General features: G+C 44.9%; 1 protein-coding gene across 12 annotated transcripts in view; it reads right to left on the bottom strand.

The window, feature by feature from the left end:
- MYO5A (myosin VA) overlaps window positions 1-15,319 on the bottom strand; it is a 98,732-nt gene extending 83,413 nt beyond the window's left edge. For 11 of the 12 annotated variants that reach the window (XM_048317298.1, XM_048317300.1, XM_048317304.1 and 8 more), the window contains exon 1: window positions 4,866-5,099. In XM_048317298.1, coding sequence (XP_048173255.1) covers window positions 4,866-5,084 — 219 coding nt within the window. In that variant the 5' untranslated portion in view covers window positions 5,085-5,099. Of the gene's footprint in view, window positions 1-4,865; window positions 5,100-15,149 lie in introns of those variants that run through there. The other variant, XM_048317308.1, reaches the window with a different exon arrangement.
- Window positions 15,320-17,691: the final 2,372 nt, after the last annotated feature.

Genomic DNA, 17,691 nt, shown 5'->3' with positions numbered 1-17,691 from the left:
AGCCTAGAAATACTTGAAACAGCAAAGTTCAGTTTTTAAAAGCTCTACATAAGCAGATCGACAGCCAGCTGAGTAACAGGCAAACACAAGTCCTAACGTGACCAGTCTGGAACCCCACAAAGAGATCACGATCCCTCACACAGCAGGCGCGAGGAGGTCCCGCTTCTTCCACTGCTGAGACCACTAAAATTTGTGCCACCCATCCTGTGATCCATGGGCAGTCCCAAGGACACACTGCACTCCTATGATCAGAGTGCTGCTGCTGCCTGCACTCTGAAAAGTCAGACAGGACTTTTCTCCCATAAAAATGCCAAGTAACCAGGGAGGGTTGGAAAGTAGAGCATCTCCATGACAAGCGGGCTGCTGCAAAACCTCTGACCAATTCATCTTAATTCTTCTTAGAGCCAGAGGGAAATGGAATCATTAATTTTGGAAAAAAAAAAATCCAAACAGAAATTATAGTTTTCTTAAAGGCAGTAGCACTCCTTGGGCATGGAGCATATTTTCTGTCTTGTTGCCCAGCAACAGCCATTTATAAACCTCTTGTAGAGTTTAAAGCCTGCTATTTACAAAGAATTCATTTAAAAATAAATTTATATCATGATATACAGTAGGGGAAATGTAAGTGAGAATTTGTATTAATGTTTTATCTGGGCAACAACCCCACATAATTTACCTCACATGAAGATCAAAAGCCCTGTGCTATCCTGTCTGATGGGAATTCCGTGACCAGCTACAAGCAGAGCTCCCAAAGAGCATCCAGGGGACAGCAGTGACCCAGGGTCTGAGCCATCCCCTAAGCTACCAGCACTGTGAGTTTGCATACCACTGACACTGGGTCTGCAAATCTGGCTCACAGTTCTGCAGGTAAGGCACTGCATCTTTCACCACTCATGAGGAAACTCCTTCAATCACAGCTCAATGAGAAAAAGTCCGTTGTACTTGAGTACTTCAGCTACCCTATAAACATCCGCTGCATTTGAATCGTACGGATATAAAAGCTTTATTTTCCTCCCTCCTTTCTTTCCTTCTTTTAAGGATTTTTACAAGGCATTCTTTGTATTTAGGGCCTGGGGACTAGAAACAACAAAAGCAACTTGTATGTCATTTGCCAAACACGCCTTGATTGTACAAGGTACAATCAAAAACTATCAGCATCCCACACAGAATCACTGCAGCAAGATCTGTATCTTCAGCCACTGCAAAAACATCCATTGACTTACCTTTAGCTGAAAGTTAGGGATGCAAAAAAAAGCTCAATCCCAAACACAGGGTATCTATATACACTGAAATTCAGAGAAAATTATCACCCAGCAAATCTACACCTTGGGCCTGACATCAAGGCCAAAAACCGCAGTTTTACTTTAAAATATCAAATCTATCAAAGAACAGTTATATCCCAAGGTCGTAATTGATACGATTTCCCTAAGAAACATTTTTAAGGACTTAAAACACGTGAAATGTTTAAAAGCCGTGCATTTTCTTCACCTTTAAAAACACAGCTTTCTGCATTTTATGTTGATTGTACTTGACCTTCTCTTCAAAATGTCGTACAGAGGGAGACAGATGTGGTTTATAATCAGCTGTTATTAACCCAGACAATACTTCAGCTATTTAAATGCTGCCCATTCACCCCCCTAAGCTGCTGCATGTGGGAACAGCTCTTGTTAGCTCCTGTTGTACTTCACAGATCCCCTTTCACAGGCTCTTCTCCACCCTCCCCAAGCAGCCAGCCATCCTCAGCCAGTGGCCACGGCTACATCGTGTACTCTGTGACTTACTGGGCATGTGATGCCAGCAGCACCCTGCTGAAACCCCTGGGCAGCGATGGGAAGTCACATGGGACACTGCTTGGGTACACCCTGGATTTGCCTACGTGATGCTGCTGAGAGGGCTTAATCAAGGCTGTATGATCAACTACAGAAAAATGAGACATGTTTCACAAAGTGGCCCAGCCAGTCTGTTAAAAGAGAAGCACAGATACATCCTTCCCTATGTCCCTGCCACTACCACGAGCCCACGTGGATGGCAGGGACATAAGGAAGGATGACAAGGAGTGATGCTCCTGCACCTCTGGCCTGAAGCTCCCCACCCACCCCAGCTCCCCAGAGGACACCTCATACTCCACCAGTCAGCAGCAAAGCTGCAGTGTAATAACCCACCACAAACCCTCAGTGAAACAGCAGCGCTGCTATCTTATTTCATGCAATATGCTATTCTCATTTAATTCAGTTCATTTAAAATAAACCAGGCTTAAAAATACACATTCACAGAAACAGCAATGCTGAAGAAAATTTTGTGTTTGAAAGTGTTTTGATTTCTAGACCTGTCAGAGGAATGAATGAGGCTCTGAAGAATCTTCAGAGGAGATGGCAGTAGCAGCGAGATCAAACCCACCAATATTCTGGACACTGCTTGAGGCACAAAACAGCTGAGTAATCACAGTAAGATCTGCAAAAACACCAAACAGAAGTGTAACGCCTATCGCAGACTGAGTGACAAGAAGAATATTCTGACTCATGTAAAATTTCCTTTGTGGTCATACCCACACAGAGAGGCAAACACTCTGTTGCATTTCAATCTGTACCACCAGAATGAAGGCCAGCAATGAATTATATGCTAGTGATTTCAGAAAGAAGTTAATTATAAGTCTGCCTTAAAACTCACAATTCATTCAACCTGAAAAACATGTTACAAGAATTGTACAAGAGTGGCCACAAGAAATTTAAGGGCAAATGAAACAACTGCAGTTACCGTGAATATTCAGCTAATGAGACATGTTGCACTGAAAGAAACAGCATTAGGGAAAGGATGCATGATTTCATGTTTGTGTGCTTACAGTGAATGCTTCTCCAATTTAAAAACTTTAAAAAAGCCTACACCTAAGAACATAAAAAAAAAAAAATTCAACATGTCGTGATTAAATGCATGGGTGTCTAAATTTAAGATTCAAGAACACAAACATTGTAAGAGCAAATAAAACAAGTGGCTGCAGGATTTTGTTTTAAGATGATGCAAGCCATAATAAAGACTTGACAGCATAACTAAATGGAGAAATAGACATAATTTCCAGACTCCTGGTCCAAATTCAGTCCAGATCCTCATGCTTCTTCCCTATTTTTCATGCTGATGTCACACAACAAAACACTGACTTCACTTTCTCAAGTTCTTAGATGGATTTAAAATCTTACAGGAGCTTTCTACAATTATTTTCCCCAAAGTTTCTGGAGACCTGGCAGACAGGAGACAGCACCCCTGCAGCACTCCTCACAGCACAGAGCCAGCCCCAGTTTCACCCCAGGATGGAAGGGGCTGCCTGCAGCTGGGGCTCCCGGCTCACACACACAGCAGGAGGAAGCGCTGCCTTCGGCCTCAGAGCCTCTGCCTCAGCACACAGCCCCCTGCATCGCTGCCGTGGCATCGCCTGCTGGACCCTGTACTGCGCAGGGTGGGACAATAAAGGGCTGCACTCATCAGACAGATGTGCTGCACCGTGCTGTGCCACAGCGCTGCAGCTTGGAACAAGAAGCTACTGAGGAAGTAGTGGAGCCGTAACTGCTCACCTAGCTCACAGAGGTGAAACAAGGCTTCATTTTCTGCTATCTGTAAAACATCTGGACAATCGCTGACTTAATTGTGAAAGTTTAATTTAAAAGTTAAAAATTAAAGTAAATATATTTGAGAGTAGATAAGGCTGTACTTTTCGGAGTGCCTTTCTGCAAAGTTGAGCTCAAGTCCAAAAGCACCATCTTATTTTTACTTAATCCTAGCCCCCAAAAAGTCACATTTAAAGTAAAACACCAAACGGAGGTTTTAAAAATCAAAGATTAACTGAGTATTTTTTGTTAGACCAACACAGAAGCCTCAGGCTGAGATGCAGTTGCATCATTAAAACAGAGCTGACTTAGCTTGAGTTATTCAAGGAGAACTAGTTTTAGTCAGCTAGCCCAGACCGTAGCTGTCATCATGGACCGGTCCACAGCACAGACACCCTTCTGCTCTACTGCAACAGCAAACTGACACCAGTGAAGCACATCTAATGAACCATATTTAGTTCCACCAGTCCTTCATGGGAAATTAACAGTAATTTACAGCAAGACCTCACACAAGGAAACCAGAGTGACCTGGCAAGCTCAAACTCAAAACCAGCGAGCAGAGTTAGACCTCCCCAAGAGCTGCCCTTCCTCCACAAGAGCTGGGGGAAGCTGTGAAAGCAGAACTGGGGTTAGTGGCCACAGAGCTGCTCTCAAAAACTCCCCAGCAAGAGCAGCAGCATTACTTCCCCTGGCCTGGCAGCCCCTCACGGAACGGGCACCGGAGGTGCAGCGGGGCCGCGCCGGCTGCGAGCGCCCCGGAGCCCCAGCAGCCGCTGCCCCCGACTGCCACAGCAGCTCATGGGAAGCACCCCGGAGCTGCACAGACAAGGGAAGTTACACCCTTTCACACTACTTGAAGCATACTTTCAAGCATACCACACTTAGAGAAACTATCCCGCTCCTTTTCTCTGCAAGTGTTCTCTCTTTGATTGCTCGCAGAAAGTTTCAATCAGCTTTACAGTTCCAACACGTATGGCTGTCACAAGGAAGAAGTGGACCAAGACGTGAAATTCTAACAACTTCTGCAAATGCCTCTCCTCATGCAAGATTTTTTCTAAGTGCAATGATCTCCTAAACACTGAATTTAATGTCTGACAAAAAGTCTTCTTTATGTATCTCCAAGATCCTAAGTCCAAACTCAACTGAAATCCTTATCAATAAACTCTTATACTGTAATGCTATAATACTAATAAGCACTTATATGCTTAGCTATACAGTACTACATGCCTATGTTAAAACCAAGAAAACAACTGAACATATTCTACTTACTTTAACATACATATACTCTAAAACATCTATTTCCATCCCGTATCTCCAGCAACAGAGATTTTCAGCACTTTCAGATGCAGTTGGTATTTCCTTTCCAGGCAAAATAGGCTCAATCTCCATGGAACATATTTCCATATCTCTTGTGTTGGTGTATACTATCTCATAAGGCAACTTGGGAATCTCTCTCTCTGGTTTCCCCAGCAAAACAACTGAGGTCATCTGCTTTAAAGATACTTATGAATAACCCATGGAGTCTGCAGAAAGTAATGTGTGACAAGCCATGTTGGGGCAATGAATTCCCTCATTGTTAGACTGACTCATAATATTTTTAGGTTATTTCTCTGGCTCTACAAAGCACAAGAGTGTCCTCCTGTAAATCACAAAGTAGTTGTAAAATTCTCCTGTCTTGTGATAATCAAATGGAAGAACTCAAGGACACCACTGGTAACTGGAGCAAGACTTTATGATTTTTCATATTCATGGGTAGGTACATCACTCAAATGAGAGATTCCTGTTTTTCCATATTTAGGACTGTCAAACTAGAAACACACAGTTTATATCTACCCATACAGCAACCCTGGAAAACAACATGACAAATCACATGCCACACTTACCCTGTGTGAGCTGCTACAAACACAGAAGGAGAGCTCTTCAAAGCAATGCTGCTTTAGCCTTTACATTTAATCTTAAAGCAAAGGATCTCATCAGACCACAATGTAAGTGGCCTGGAAGAGTCTGTTTTCAACCCTCCTCCTGCCTCCTAAGAGCTAAATAAACTCAACAAGCTACATCTGCTAATTGCCAGGGGCAATGTGAATGACCCTAACAGCCTCACCCTATAGCCACACCTGAAGCAGGGTTAAAAGGAAAAATGGAGACTTGATGAGCAGTGACAGAAATGCAACAGCTTCCAAGATGTTCAGAAAGTAGCCACAACTTTCACCAAACAGCACAGAACTGACAGACACAAAAACAGAGTTGCATTCCTGACTGATTCTCCTCCAGTCTAATCCTCATATTGCTCCCTCAAACTATTCGTGATCATGGTGACTTCTCACTCGTACTTGTTTTTTGATGTTATGTTTGTACCTTCTTCTCCCTCAACATTCTAAGAAGCTTTACCCCAGCCTCGAGTACCTCCATAGCATTATTATTCAGGGAAAGATCTTGCTATTGTCGCTGACTAACAGGCCAAAGAAACTAAATCCATGCCACTAAGGAGAACAGGTGTAAAACACAAGATCTCTGCTTCTGTAAGTAATCCATTTGCACCTTAAAATTTACATTAAAATTTGCAGATACATTAAAACTTGGGTCTTTAAAAGTATCTGCAATCCACAGACATTCAATGGAGTGGAGTCTTTAAGCTTCATTAGCAGTGCCTAATGTTTCCTGTGCTTACCTTCCAGCTGCTTAACATCCACAATTCAGCAAGGAAGGCACTTTCTAATGTAACCACATTAACTACTTTGCCTCTTTAAAAAACAAACAAACAAACAAAAAACCAACAGAAAATCAAAACACACAGAACCCACACAAACTGTTTTAACAGCATTGATTTCTTCTTTCTATTTTATTTGTGTGTAAACAGACTGATACATAGAAACAAACTACTAAATACTGCAACTAGCTGCAAGCAGCAAGCAAAGCAGCTGTACTGCGACAGGAAAGGCACAGAGAGTGACCTGCAAGACCAGAAAGACCCCAAAATCACCAAGATCATCAGCTCGGTAACTCTGTGGTTTTCATGTCTGTGCAGTGCTGGGCAGTCCAGGTTATACATCTCACACGGTGTTTCACAGCAGGCTGCTGCCTGGAGGAGACTGAAAACATGGACTGTGCTAAAAGATGAGTGGCACCATGAGATGGCAGGGTCCTAAAAGTGGAAGCTTCTGCTGAAAATACACTCTAGCTATTAAACATTAAAACTGGGGTTTAAGTAGACAGGCCCTAACTTATTGCAATGCTGCATACACAGAGCTTTCCTCAGAGAACTTGACAAAAGACATCCCTACGATGTATTAGTTGTTTTCCCACACAAATCATTCCTAACAGCTATAGGACAGCAAAGTTATTTCCCTGCCATAAGAAGAAATAGAGAATAAAGGGCTTGATCTTTCATAGTTATGTGCTCGATTTGAAAGCACAAAATTAAGCAATGTGTGATTACTCACACAGGATAAAGATAAATCTTTGCAGAATCAGGCTTAAGCAAACCCAGGGTTAAGCAAAGCCAAGGACACGGAGTACAAGGAGGAAATGATGCAGACCTAAGCAAAGGGTGGCACTGGCACAGGCATGTAGCACTGTTCTCTGCCAGCAGAGTCACCAAAAGCCTTGCCATTAGTGTTGGTAAACAAGGCCTTAGCAACCCAATCATACAACTCTGCGTCATGGATCCAGCTCCAGAGTAAAGCCAGCAAAAGGGAAAGTTACAGCCACTGGCTCTGTACTGAGTCAGTGAATTCAAAACAGTCTGAATTTTTTCTGTCTCCCGTGACTTTTAGATAACAGGTTTAATTTCATGCCTACTGCGTTTCCACATTCTTAAAAGTTCTGATACCAATTTGAACCAGCCAAACTCTTAGAAACAACACCCCTGTTGTAGCATATCTTAAGTGGGGTTATGATCCATGGAAACAAGCAGAAAGGCACAGTTTGATGAAAAAGTCAATGTCACAGACATGAAGCAAATTTCCAAGAACCATGGGTTTATTTTTGACCATAACACCGTATTTTCCTACAACAACAACCACCTATTATTAAGGATAGATAGGAAGCTCTGCCTTGCTATTTCAGCAGCAGAGAAGACAAGCAGAAGGTACATTCTGCTGCTTCAACTCATTCGAGTGCCTTGCTAATGAAGCATCAGGAACAATAGCCTTGCCCGAACGCTGTTCCTTGGCCCCGGGCCCAACTGTTCAAATACTCACTCTCAGAGTCAAGCACGATACACGCAGTAGTAAACACTGCTCCACTACAGTGAGCACAAAATTAGATCAGACATAACCTCTGCACCTTCCAGCACGCGAAGGAAAACCCAGCCAAGCAAAGGAGTTCAGACTCTGCTCATCCCTAACTTCACACATGCACACAAAGCTAAGGTGACTTTAATCAAGAGGCATAAAACAAATCCCAAACTCTCTTTTATCAGAGGAGCTCTTGCAGCTTGACACGGCAAAGTGAAACTGGGTCCATCATCTCCCCTCTAGCCAAGATGCCTTTCAAACCAGCAACATCTGTACATGTGCTCATATACACATGCAGGTGTCAAATACCCCAGCAATACAAGCAAAACTTCAAATAATTAAATATTTACTTTGTGTATACTTTGGGCTGTCAAGGAATGAAACCTGAATTCAATTAATGTGTATAAATTACTGTATTAATGTAATAAGTAGTTACATATTAATGTGTATAAATATCTAAAGGAGGGGGTGCCAAGAGGATGGACCAGGCTCTTCTCAGTGATGCTGAGCAACAGGACAAGAGCCAGCAGGAAGAAACTGATGCTCAGGAAGTTCCATCCTACTAATATGAGGAAGAACCTCTTTACTGGGCAGTGACTGAGCACTGGAACAGGCTGCCCAGAGAGGCTGTGGAGTCTCCCTCACGTCAGATACTCAGAACCACCTGGATACAACCCTTTGCCATGTGCTCTGGGATGGCCCTACTTAAGCAGGGAGGTTGGCCCAGATGACCCCCTGTGGTCTCCTCCAACCTGACCCATTCTGTGAATGTCCCTGGAGGCCACCCCGAGCTCCGCCAGGTCTGCTGCAGAGGCTAATCCAGGCACAGACCCACAGCAGGCCTGCCAGCTGCACACTGCCTTCCCTCACAGCAGAAACCATCACTGCTTAACCTCACTGCCACTTCTTGCTTTTTTAAAATCCTGTTAAAAATAGACCATCCAGAAACAGTGCAACCATGTGCTACTGGACATTTGTGTGACATCCTCCAATTCAGCTGGCTCAATGAGCACATTTCAGTAACAAAAATGCTTTCTTTAATACAATAGAGATTAGGCAAGGAGTCTCACAAAGAGAGACAAACTACTTTGTTACTAGAACACATGGAGAGAATTAAACTCCCAAAGGTCCTACAAGCAAACCCTAAGAGTTAGGTACATCTGTCTATCCCTTACAACACAACTGGAGCTCTCTGGCTCAACAAAAGATAATGATGGTGGTCATTACACACATTTTCTGACATAGCAGGAGCTTGGCAGCACTTTATATGATCATTTATTTATCTAAAAATTAACAGTAATCCATTACTTAACCCATCTGTGGGTTATAGCATGGCACATGCTATAAAATCGCTGCAGTAGAAGCAGACTGCAAATAACCAGCGGCAGCTCCATGTACAGGCGTTACTACTCTGTAAGTGTTGCTGATGACAATTCGGGCAGGACCCCACATAATCCACTAATGTTACTAGGTAAATGTTTTAATATGACATTCAAAGCATTGAACAAAAAAGATCTATAATTATAAATGGGACCTTCACAGCTCTTTACATGTAACAAAGAACCCACACAACTTTCAAGATTAGGTCTATAGAAAAAAAAAAAAAAAAAGTATTTTAAAATATAAAGCTATTATCACCCCTCCCCAAAAGCAGTTCCCATCGATGCTACACTTCCAGTGTTTCATCAGGACTACAGGATACACCCTCCCAGAAGCTATTTGTGGGCTGTGAGAAGCTTTCACAAACAGCTTGGTATCTCTTTGACCTCACCAGAGTGGCATCATTTCCTCCTCCAGACACACTCAGTGTCCAGGGGAGCAAACTGGGCTCCAGCTTAAACCACGGCTTGGGTGGCCTCCCAAGGCTCACAGTTTATTTTAACAACAGATTGCTGACACGTCACAAAACTGCTGTTGGAAAGGTAAGAGCTTTTTCAGTTTCTTCAGCTGCTGTGGCTGACACCTGACTACAGAGTATTACCACAGGCCTGGGCCCTAGGGTACATCACCGTGTCCCACAGCTATAGGGAGGAGGAGGAGGAGAAGATCCAGCAGGCAGGAATTGTGCAGCAAGATGGATTTATTTAATTATTTTACAAACTCTTTTATAGACTTTTTTCTTCATAGTCTAATTGGACAAAGGACCAGCCACCCCTTGGGGGTGATTGGCTAAAATCCTAAAAGATCCATTGTCAAAATATTTTCTACTGTACCATAAACAAGACTTTTCAAGGTTGCAGGTGGCTTGGTTGTTTACATTCCCTGCTACCTCTTCTGTGAGAGAGACAAGTCTCTCACAGACTTAGAAAATAGCAAGAAAATCCTCGCTAGCAGCATTTTTGTATCTACAACAGAGAACAGGTTTTTTTACAAAAACATAACAAAATGTCAAGGTTAGGTTAAACCAAGTACTGTTGGACTGCTGGGTAATTACATCCCCAGCACCTTTAGTTTGAAGGCACCAGGAGTAAAGTGGGTGCACACCATTGTGCCTTGGCACCGGCACAGCTGCCATCGTGTCTGTTCCATGCTTACAGAACACTGAGATCACATGCAATAGTTTTGTTGCAAAATGTGGAATACATAAAAATTTTCCTAAGGATGTTCTTTGATGTGTGATCTTTGTATACTTTCAAGCCTAATCAACAGGAAAGGAGATTTAACCTGTGAAACAGATAGCAGCTAACAAGCTCTAAGTGATGTCCAGGTGTTTGAAAGGCAAAGTATTTGCTGGTAGAATTGCCTTAAGGTTTAGGGCTTGACATGCTTCAGTGATCTCAGGCCTACTGGGAGGTTAACAAAGCTTGGGAAGAAGGATGTCCATTAATAAAAAACTAATAAAGCCAACTCAGGCAACTGTGCTGAATCAGTTCCGACTGGGTAAAAGGTAATTCCAGCAGGGGCAGATCCTGACCACCAACTCACAGCCACCGACCCAAGAAATCACCAACCCAAAAGAAGAGAAAGACTGAGTATGCAAGACTTAGCATGAGAAGCAAGAGAATCACTAACCAACAGAAGACAGAATTCTAATTAATAAGAGAACTAGGTAACTTGTAGCCAATGAACATTAATGCCTTTGTTTGCTAAACTGTGTAACTGGTGAAAAGTTTTAGCAGTCGAGGTGCTGGCTTTGTGGATTTGCCACCCAGCACCTCTTTCTGTGCAGAACTGTAAATGAGTCAAATATCTCGACTCTGTGTGTGGATTGGCCTCTTGCACGCCGGGTGAAAGAATCTATTCTACAACAACACTGCACAGCGATATGCAGTACTATGTAATTAAAGCAGCTTTTTTCAAATCCCAAGAGAAGTCCACTAATAGGCACGGAAATTTTGAAATAGTTACATTTTCTCTCTTATGCTCAGGTTGTTTTTTGCTATATTTCCCTCCCCGTGTAGCACTAACACACCCAAGCAGAGCCATTACCTGGTCAGAATCCGCTGTTTGCTGTTTTTGCTTGCAAGGATCCAGCACAAGCAGGAGAAGACCAAGCATTGTAACACCCCTGCCTTCACCCCCAGAGCAGCTGCTGCAGACAGCACAGGGATAGCAAGAAAGGCCACTTGCAATGCTGGGGACAGCACAAGCAGCTTTTTGTTCTATGCAGTTTCCTCTGACACTTCCCTAACTCAATTTATTGCTCATAAACCCTCAAACTGAGCCATTTCAAGGTCAGCTACTGAGTTCAGCTTGCCCAGGCCATGCTCTCCAGTGAAAACTGTTTACTGATTTCTCTATGTTCAAAGGAACATTTCCACTCACTAGAACTGAAATTGGATTAGGCCCTGTGTTAGGACCAAACTAGCTCATCTCAAAGATAATGCAAAGGGAGGAGCATATTGGTAGGAGCAAGAATGAAAATAAATGAATGTCTGACTGAATGGGTAAGTAAATAAATCAGTGCACTGTACACAGCCATACAAAAGTCAAACAGAAATCCCAAGAGGGCAAAGCAGCATGCTCCAGGAAAGCAGAACATGAAAGAGAAACAACTCAAACCCAGGGAAAAATAGATGGAAATGGAGAACAAAAATGTCACTGCTTCACTCTGACTTTAAAAGAGGCAGCATAAACTTAGTGTCTGATCTGTTTTGTTGATTTTTGTGTACAGGCAAGAAGAGCATGTGCTGGGGCTTGGTTTCACACCCCTGAAACTCACAAAGGTGATGTCTAACACAAAACATGGCAGTTCCAGCAGAGCAGTCAGATGAATTCCAATTCTAGACACAGCATTATTGCTTGTTCTTAAGTTCCACAGAAATCAAATTACACTTAACAAAAGCCAGCACATGGCCTAGATTGTCCCTATCAATTTTTATGGGTCAGCAGAAGTAGGTGTATAGCTGTTGTTGGCCAGCAGTTCCTGAAATGGCGATCAGCTACATCCAAGCATTGCTCAGTGGGGCTACAGTGAGCCAGGAACCACACCAAGATCCTCCCAAGTTTGTTTGCAAAGTCAAAGAACCAAAACTTTCAGAAATGAACTCACAGCAAGACCACCAACCTGCCAGTGATACACATCCAACAGGACAAGGCTCAAAGGTGTAACATTTTTAGTAAGAATGCCTGAGATATAACTCATGGAACAGATTTAAGCTGCTTCACCCCAAAATTGAAGCGAATGCCCTCAAGCACAGTCTGTATTTGCCGTGTCACTGTGCACAGGAATACAAAGCCTCGCATGGTTTGGGCCCACTGCTCACCACTAGTTGTGAGTGCACTGGAGCCAGTCCTTTAACTTAAATCCAGATTTCCAGATTAATTACAACCATGACCAACTCCAAGGCTGGCTATACAGCCACCAAATTTAGAAACACACCTGGATGAATCAAAGCAATAGGGCTTTCAAAGGAGTGGCATGACTTCTTCAAAACATCTGTATCGCTGGTTTCTAACAAAAAATTATCTAGCTTGGAAAAATAAAGAGTTCCTTTCAGCTATTTCAATATGTGGTTGGGATAGTAGGTGATATTTTTATCCTGGCATGCAAAGAACCCAAACTGGAAGGCATAACATACTAGCAAAGCTGGACACACTGGAGCATACAGCAGAGCCCCACTTCCACCACCCAGCTGGAAATAAGTCTGTTCTCCCATTGTCAGACAGCATCTGAAGAGATGCTGACAACTTCTTTTCAACCCTCGTCATCCAGTCATTAACTTAACTTTACCAACAACTGTTGCAAGTTACTCACACCAATACAGCTACCTGAACAGCATGGGCAAGCTGGGATGGGGGCAGCCAGTGGGAGAGGGTAAGAGAGCTGCCTTTGCTTCAGGGCACACACATGCACACACACAGCAGCAACGATGTGCTGAAAATTCATCCCTGACCCTGCTTGCCAGCAAAATATCTATGCCAACACCATATGATAAGAGTTGATGCTACACGGGAAGCTCTGGTACTTTAAGCAGCTGCCCTGAATGACAATCTCTGCTTACCAGTTTAAAAAGATGTGAAATTCACTCTTTCTGTGCCTACGTATGTCTCTAAAGAGGACAAGAACAGCCTGTGGTGTGAGAGTGAAGCACAGAAGCAATCGCACTGGCCTTCATCACCCAGCGAGTCCCTGCTGCAGGATCATCCCAGCACTTGTCTGACTTCGTGTTTGCTCTTTTTACCTCAGCATGCTTTGACCTTAAATCCATTATTTATGTTACCTAATCAAGGATGAGATACTGAATGCTATTCAAACAGCATGCTGCCATTACTTGAGGAAAAAGCCAGCAGAGAAGGAAGCCAGCAGTCTCTCGAGCACCCAGCAGGTTTCCTACCCTGGCCTGTCCAACTCTGAGCCAGGACCTCCTCAGGAATTATAAGGGGCCTTGAGCTTTCCACTGTAACACAGTTTCACACCCACATTTTTGGAGGAGCTTCTGACCAAAGGATTCAACCACTCAGTGAAGAGAATTCAAGGTCAGACGAGGTTGGAAATAAAAAAAGAAAGTACTCTGATCCACACTTTATGAGACATTTTAATTCCATAAGAACATCGAGAGAGAGAAATCAAAACCACATTTCCAATATAACTCCTTACACAGAGGTCTATGGGGTGCCTGGAAACAACAACCACAGCTCTCTTGACCAGAACGGTAAATTTCATCCCTCTGGCATAGTTCAAAGAGACACTCTTGTACAAGACAGAACACCAAGGTGTGCCATGTCACTGATGTATTTAGTATTCCTTAGGGGGTGCAGGCATGCTCCTCACCTCTCTCATTCAGTCTCTCCTACACAAATATATTCCAAGACACAGGCAACCTTGCTGAAGGGACTGTCCGGTTTGATTTGGCCTGATGCACAGCCAGTGTGATGTCCCACCACTCCAGACTGGGAGGACTCTACAAATAAGGTGACCTATTCATGTCAAAACAAAAAGTCTGTTCCCTTTCCTTCCCTGCAGAGTGCTAGACTGGGGATAATCCTGGAGTATTTCAGCAAGTGGCTCGAGGATCTAGATGGTGTGGCTTTCCTAACAACACTCTTTGACTGTGCAAGCCTTTTGAAAGAAGTATTTGGAGTTTGCCATGTTGTACTGTCCTGCTCAATTCCAGTGACCTCTGTCATCCCTTCTGCCCTTAAAGACCTGTTGGCTGTCATTTTTTTCAGATTTATGCATTAGCTCAAGGCAGAGCAATGAAAACAATGCATTGCTAGAGGTGAAAACAACCATTTCCACATCTCAATTTGCAGGCTTTGCCATCAAGATGCACAGGACAGTAACTGTTTCCAGGCAGAAGCTGATGAGATACTAACACACAAGACTAAAAAGATTAGAAAAATGTCTGATTAAAGAGCATATGAGAGTCACGCTGCGCATCACTGTTGACTGCAGGGCTTCTGAACGGCTGCCAGAAGAATATAATCCAAAGGTGCAGTGTCACCAAAAAGCGTGGTTGAATATCAAAGCGCTTATGTCGTAGAAGCCGTTCCTCCTCAAGGAGCGGGACGGTGTTCCCGAGGCGATAACCGAGCCGCCCCACCGCGCTGCTCCCCGGCCGCGGCGCATCCCCCGAGCCGCCGGAGCCGCCGCGGCCGGAGCGCGGAGCCCGCACGGGCGGCGGGGCGGGAGGGAGGGGCGGCCCGGGGCTCCCCGCGGCCCGGCCCCGCCGCCCCCCGCCCGGCCCGGGCGCCGAGCCCCTCCGGCGCGGCGGGGCCGGGACCCAGCGCCCGCCGGGATGCGGGCCCGGCTGGGGGAGCGGGGCCGGCAGCGCCCGCCCCCCGCCCGCGCCCTCCCTGCCCCGCCGGGCCGCCCGCCCGGCCGCGCTGCCCCCGCCGCCCCCGCGCAGCCCCGGCCCCGCCGCCGCCCTACCTTCGTGTAGAGCTCGGAGGCTGCCATGGCGCAGGGCGCGGGCGGGCGGCCCCTCTGCGGCAGCCCGGCGGCGGGAGGCGGAGGCGGGCGGGAGGAGGAGGAGGAGGAGGGGGGGAGGAGGAGGAGGATGCTCAGGCGGCGGCCCGCGCCATGTTGCTGCTACCTGGCGGGCTCTGTGCATTGTGGGAGCGGCGGCGGGGCCGGGCAGGGACGCGGGGCGGGCGATGCCTCCCACCGGCGGGCGGGACGCGGCCCCGGCCCCGGCCCCGGCCCCGGCCCCGGCCCCGGCCCCGGCCCGCTCCCCCGCAGCCCGAGGGGGCGATCGATGGGGCTGCGCGCCCCCTCCGTTATGCTAGAACCGGTATTCCTCCTCTCCCTCACCATCCTGGGGTTTTTATAATTAATTTTATTTTTTCTCTCATAGACCGAGCAAATTGCTCGTTTCTTCATCAGGGGTGTTTATAATTTTGGCTGGCCCCCAGCCCGTGCTCTGCTGGAGGCGCGGAGGAGGCTCCGCACCCCGGGCACCAGCAGGCGCAGGAGCGGTCCGGTCCCTTCCTTTCACCGGCGCCGGTCCTCTCTCAAAGCCGGCGGGAGATGAGCCTCGTCGCGCTGGGTTTACATCCTGCTGCAGCCTCTGTGTGCCTGGCTGCCATCCTACCACCCCTCCAGTTATTCACATTGTGCATTTGGCATATATTTCTCAGGTTTTGGGTTTGGTTTTTTTGGTTTTGTTTTTTTTCCAAGTTTTCCAGTTTTGGGGGTTTTTTTCTCTCCGATTTTAATCCCATCTTTCAAATTGTTTACAGCCTCCTTCAGCTTGATTGCATCTGTCGTTCAAACCATTACTGAAAGCACTAAAGGGAAATGGGCCCAAACCAGTTCCTTCAATAATTAAGTCCAGTTGTTACCAAGACACAGAGGTACACATCTTTGAAAAGTTTAATATCCATGTCAAATCGGAATGAAAAGCCTACTCCATGTTCCAGCAAGGTCTCAAGATGACACCCCACTGCTTTATGAATCGTTAATGTCTGTTTTTTACAGCTCAGGTTATGACAAGAGTTCTTCTGACAGCAGAACTGAAGATACTACTCTCTTTCTTGGTTTTCCTTTTTCACCTTGGAATTGCATCCTACTACTCCAAGTAGTCCAAAATACAAAACAAGTTTGAAATATGTATGTTTGCCACACTGTCCACCAAAGTGCTTTTGACTCTTTATCCTCTCTCAGAATTCAGCTGTTTTAGCTAACAGCTGTATTCAGTGGGTAGTATCAGTACTGCACCTGAAACTCACCGTGACGGGAAAGAAACAGACAAACCTTTACAGAGAGACTGATGAAAGAGATGGGTCAGAGATCACTCATCAACTTAGTAACAGAGAGAGAAAATGCTACCCTGACTCCTGAAACAAACACTCCCAATAGATGCTTAGCTGGACTTTGCTGCTGCTATCTAGGAAGGAGATGGAGAAAGTAGCAAGTACAAATGAAAAATAGCCAAGATGAAAATATGGAGCTTACCCAGAGTTGTTTGTATTAGGTGCAGATATATGGCCTTCACAGCTAGGAAACTAAGGTTGGTAAATTCAGAATAGAGATTAAAACAATGCATGATCATGCTGGGAGAGTTCAAAATAATGTGAGCTGAATTTTAAAAATACTTTTTTTTCCATGTTCTACCCATATGTCCAGGCTTATCAACCACAACTGCTGTTGCTGTCCCATGCCAGGAGGCTCACTCCCATCAGCAGAACAGGACATTCACTCTCAGTGCTATAAAAAGCCCAGAACAGGTTCCTGGGAACTGCTGTCCAGGTCAGGGGTGAGGTTTTGGCTAAGCAGTTTACATAGCTGCTCTTCATCTGTATGCCAAGGCACACCACAGAGATCTATACTAAAGCTACCAGTCATCCTTCATGTGCAACACTGAAATTGTGAACAACTGAAAAGTCAGTTTTGTTTTCAGATAGGACCTGGACCTCCCCTCTGACTGTGGGATGCTTCCTAGCCGTTATTTTGAACCCTTTCCTCAGGATATCTATTCTAAATTCAAAGACACTCATTTCAGGAGTTCGCCTGGACTGTGGATTACTGATCTCAGCCATTCACAGCTGGAGCTCAGGAGCCAAATGTAATTATAAGCGACAGCAAAAAATAGATATCTGAGTCCAAAATATGCTATGATTTGACACAATTTGCATAAACCAGGATTTCAAATCTGCCATTAAGGACAGAAATTGGGGGCACTGAAAGTTGCCAAGAAACAACCTGTTTGTAATATATCCAGACTGACTACTTATTACTTTAAGATGCATCTCCTGCATCAAATATTTGCTGGCAAGATTTTAAACGACCTCATCTCTTACCTTGCACATCTTCTTGAAAAGATGGCACTTTTTTCAGAGCACAGATCCCAGGGTGTTCCAGATAACAAAGTATAGCTGATGTAACTGACACAGTCCACATGCAGAATTTTATACTGAATTTTTATGTCATCTGTCCTATCTTTCTTCTTACATCTGTGTTCCGTTCACATCTA

The sequence above is a fragment of the Corvus hawaiiensis genome, chromosome 13, assembly GCF_020740725.1.
Source record: "Corvus hawaiiensis isolate bCorHaw1 chromosome 13, bCorHaw1.pri.cur, whole genome shotgun sequence".
In the NCBI taxonomy this organism is placed as follows: domain Eukaryota; kingdom Metazoa; phylum Chordata; class Aves; order Passeriformes; family Corvidae; genus Corvus; species Corvus hawaiiensis.
The sequence above is the reverse complement of the archived record's forward strand: the minus strand, read 5'-3'. Positions and strand labels throughout refer to the sequence as shown.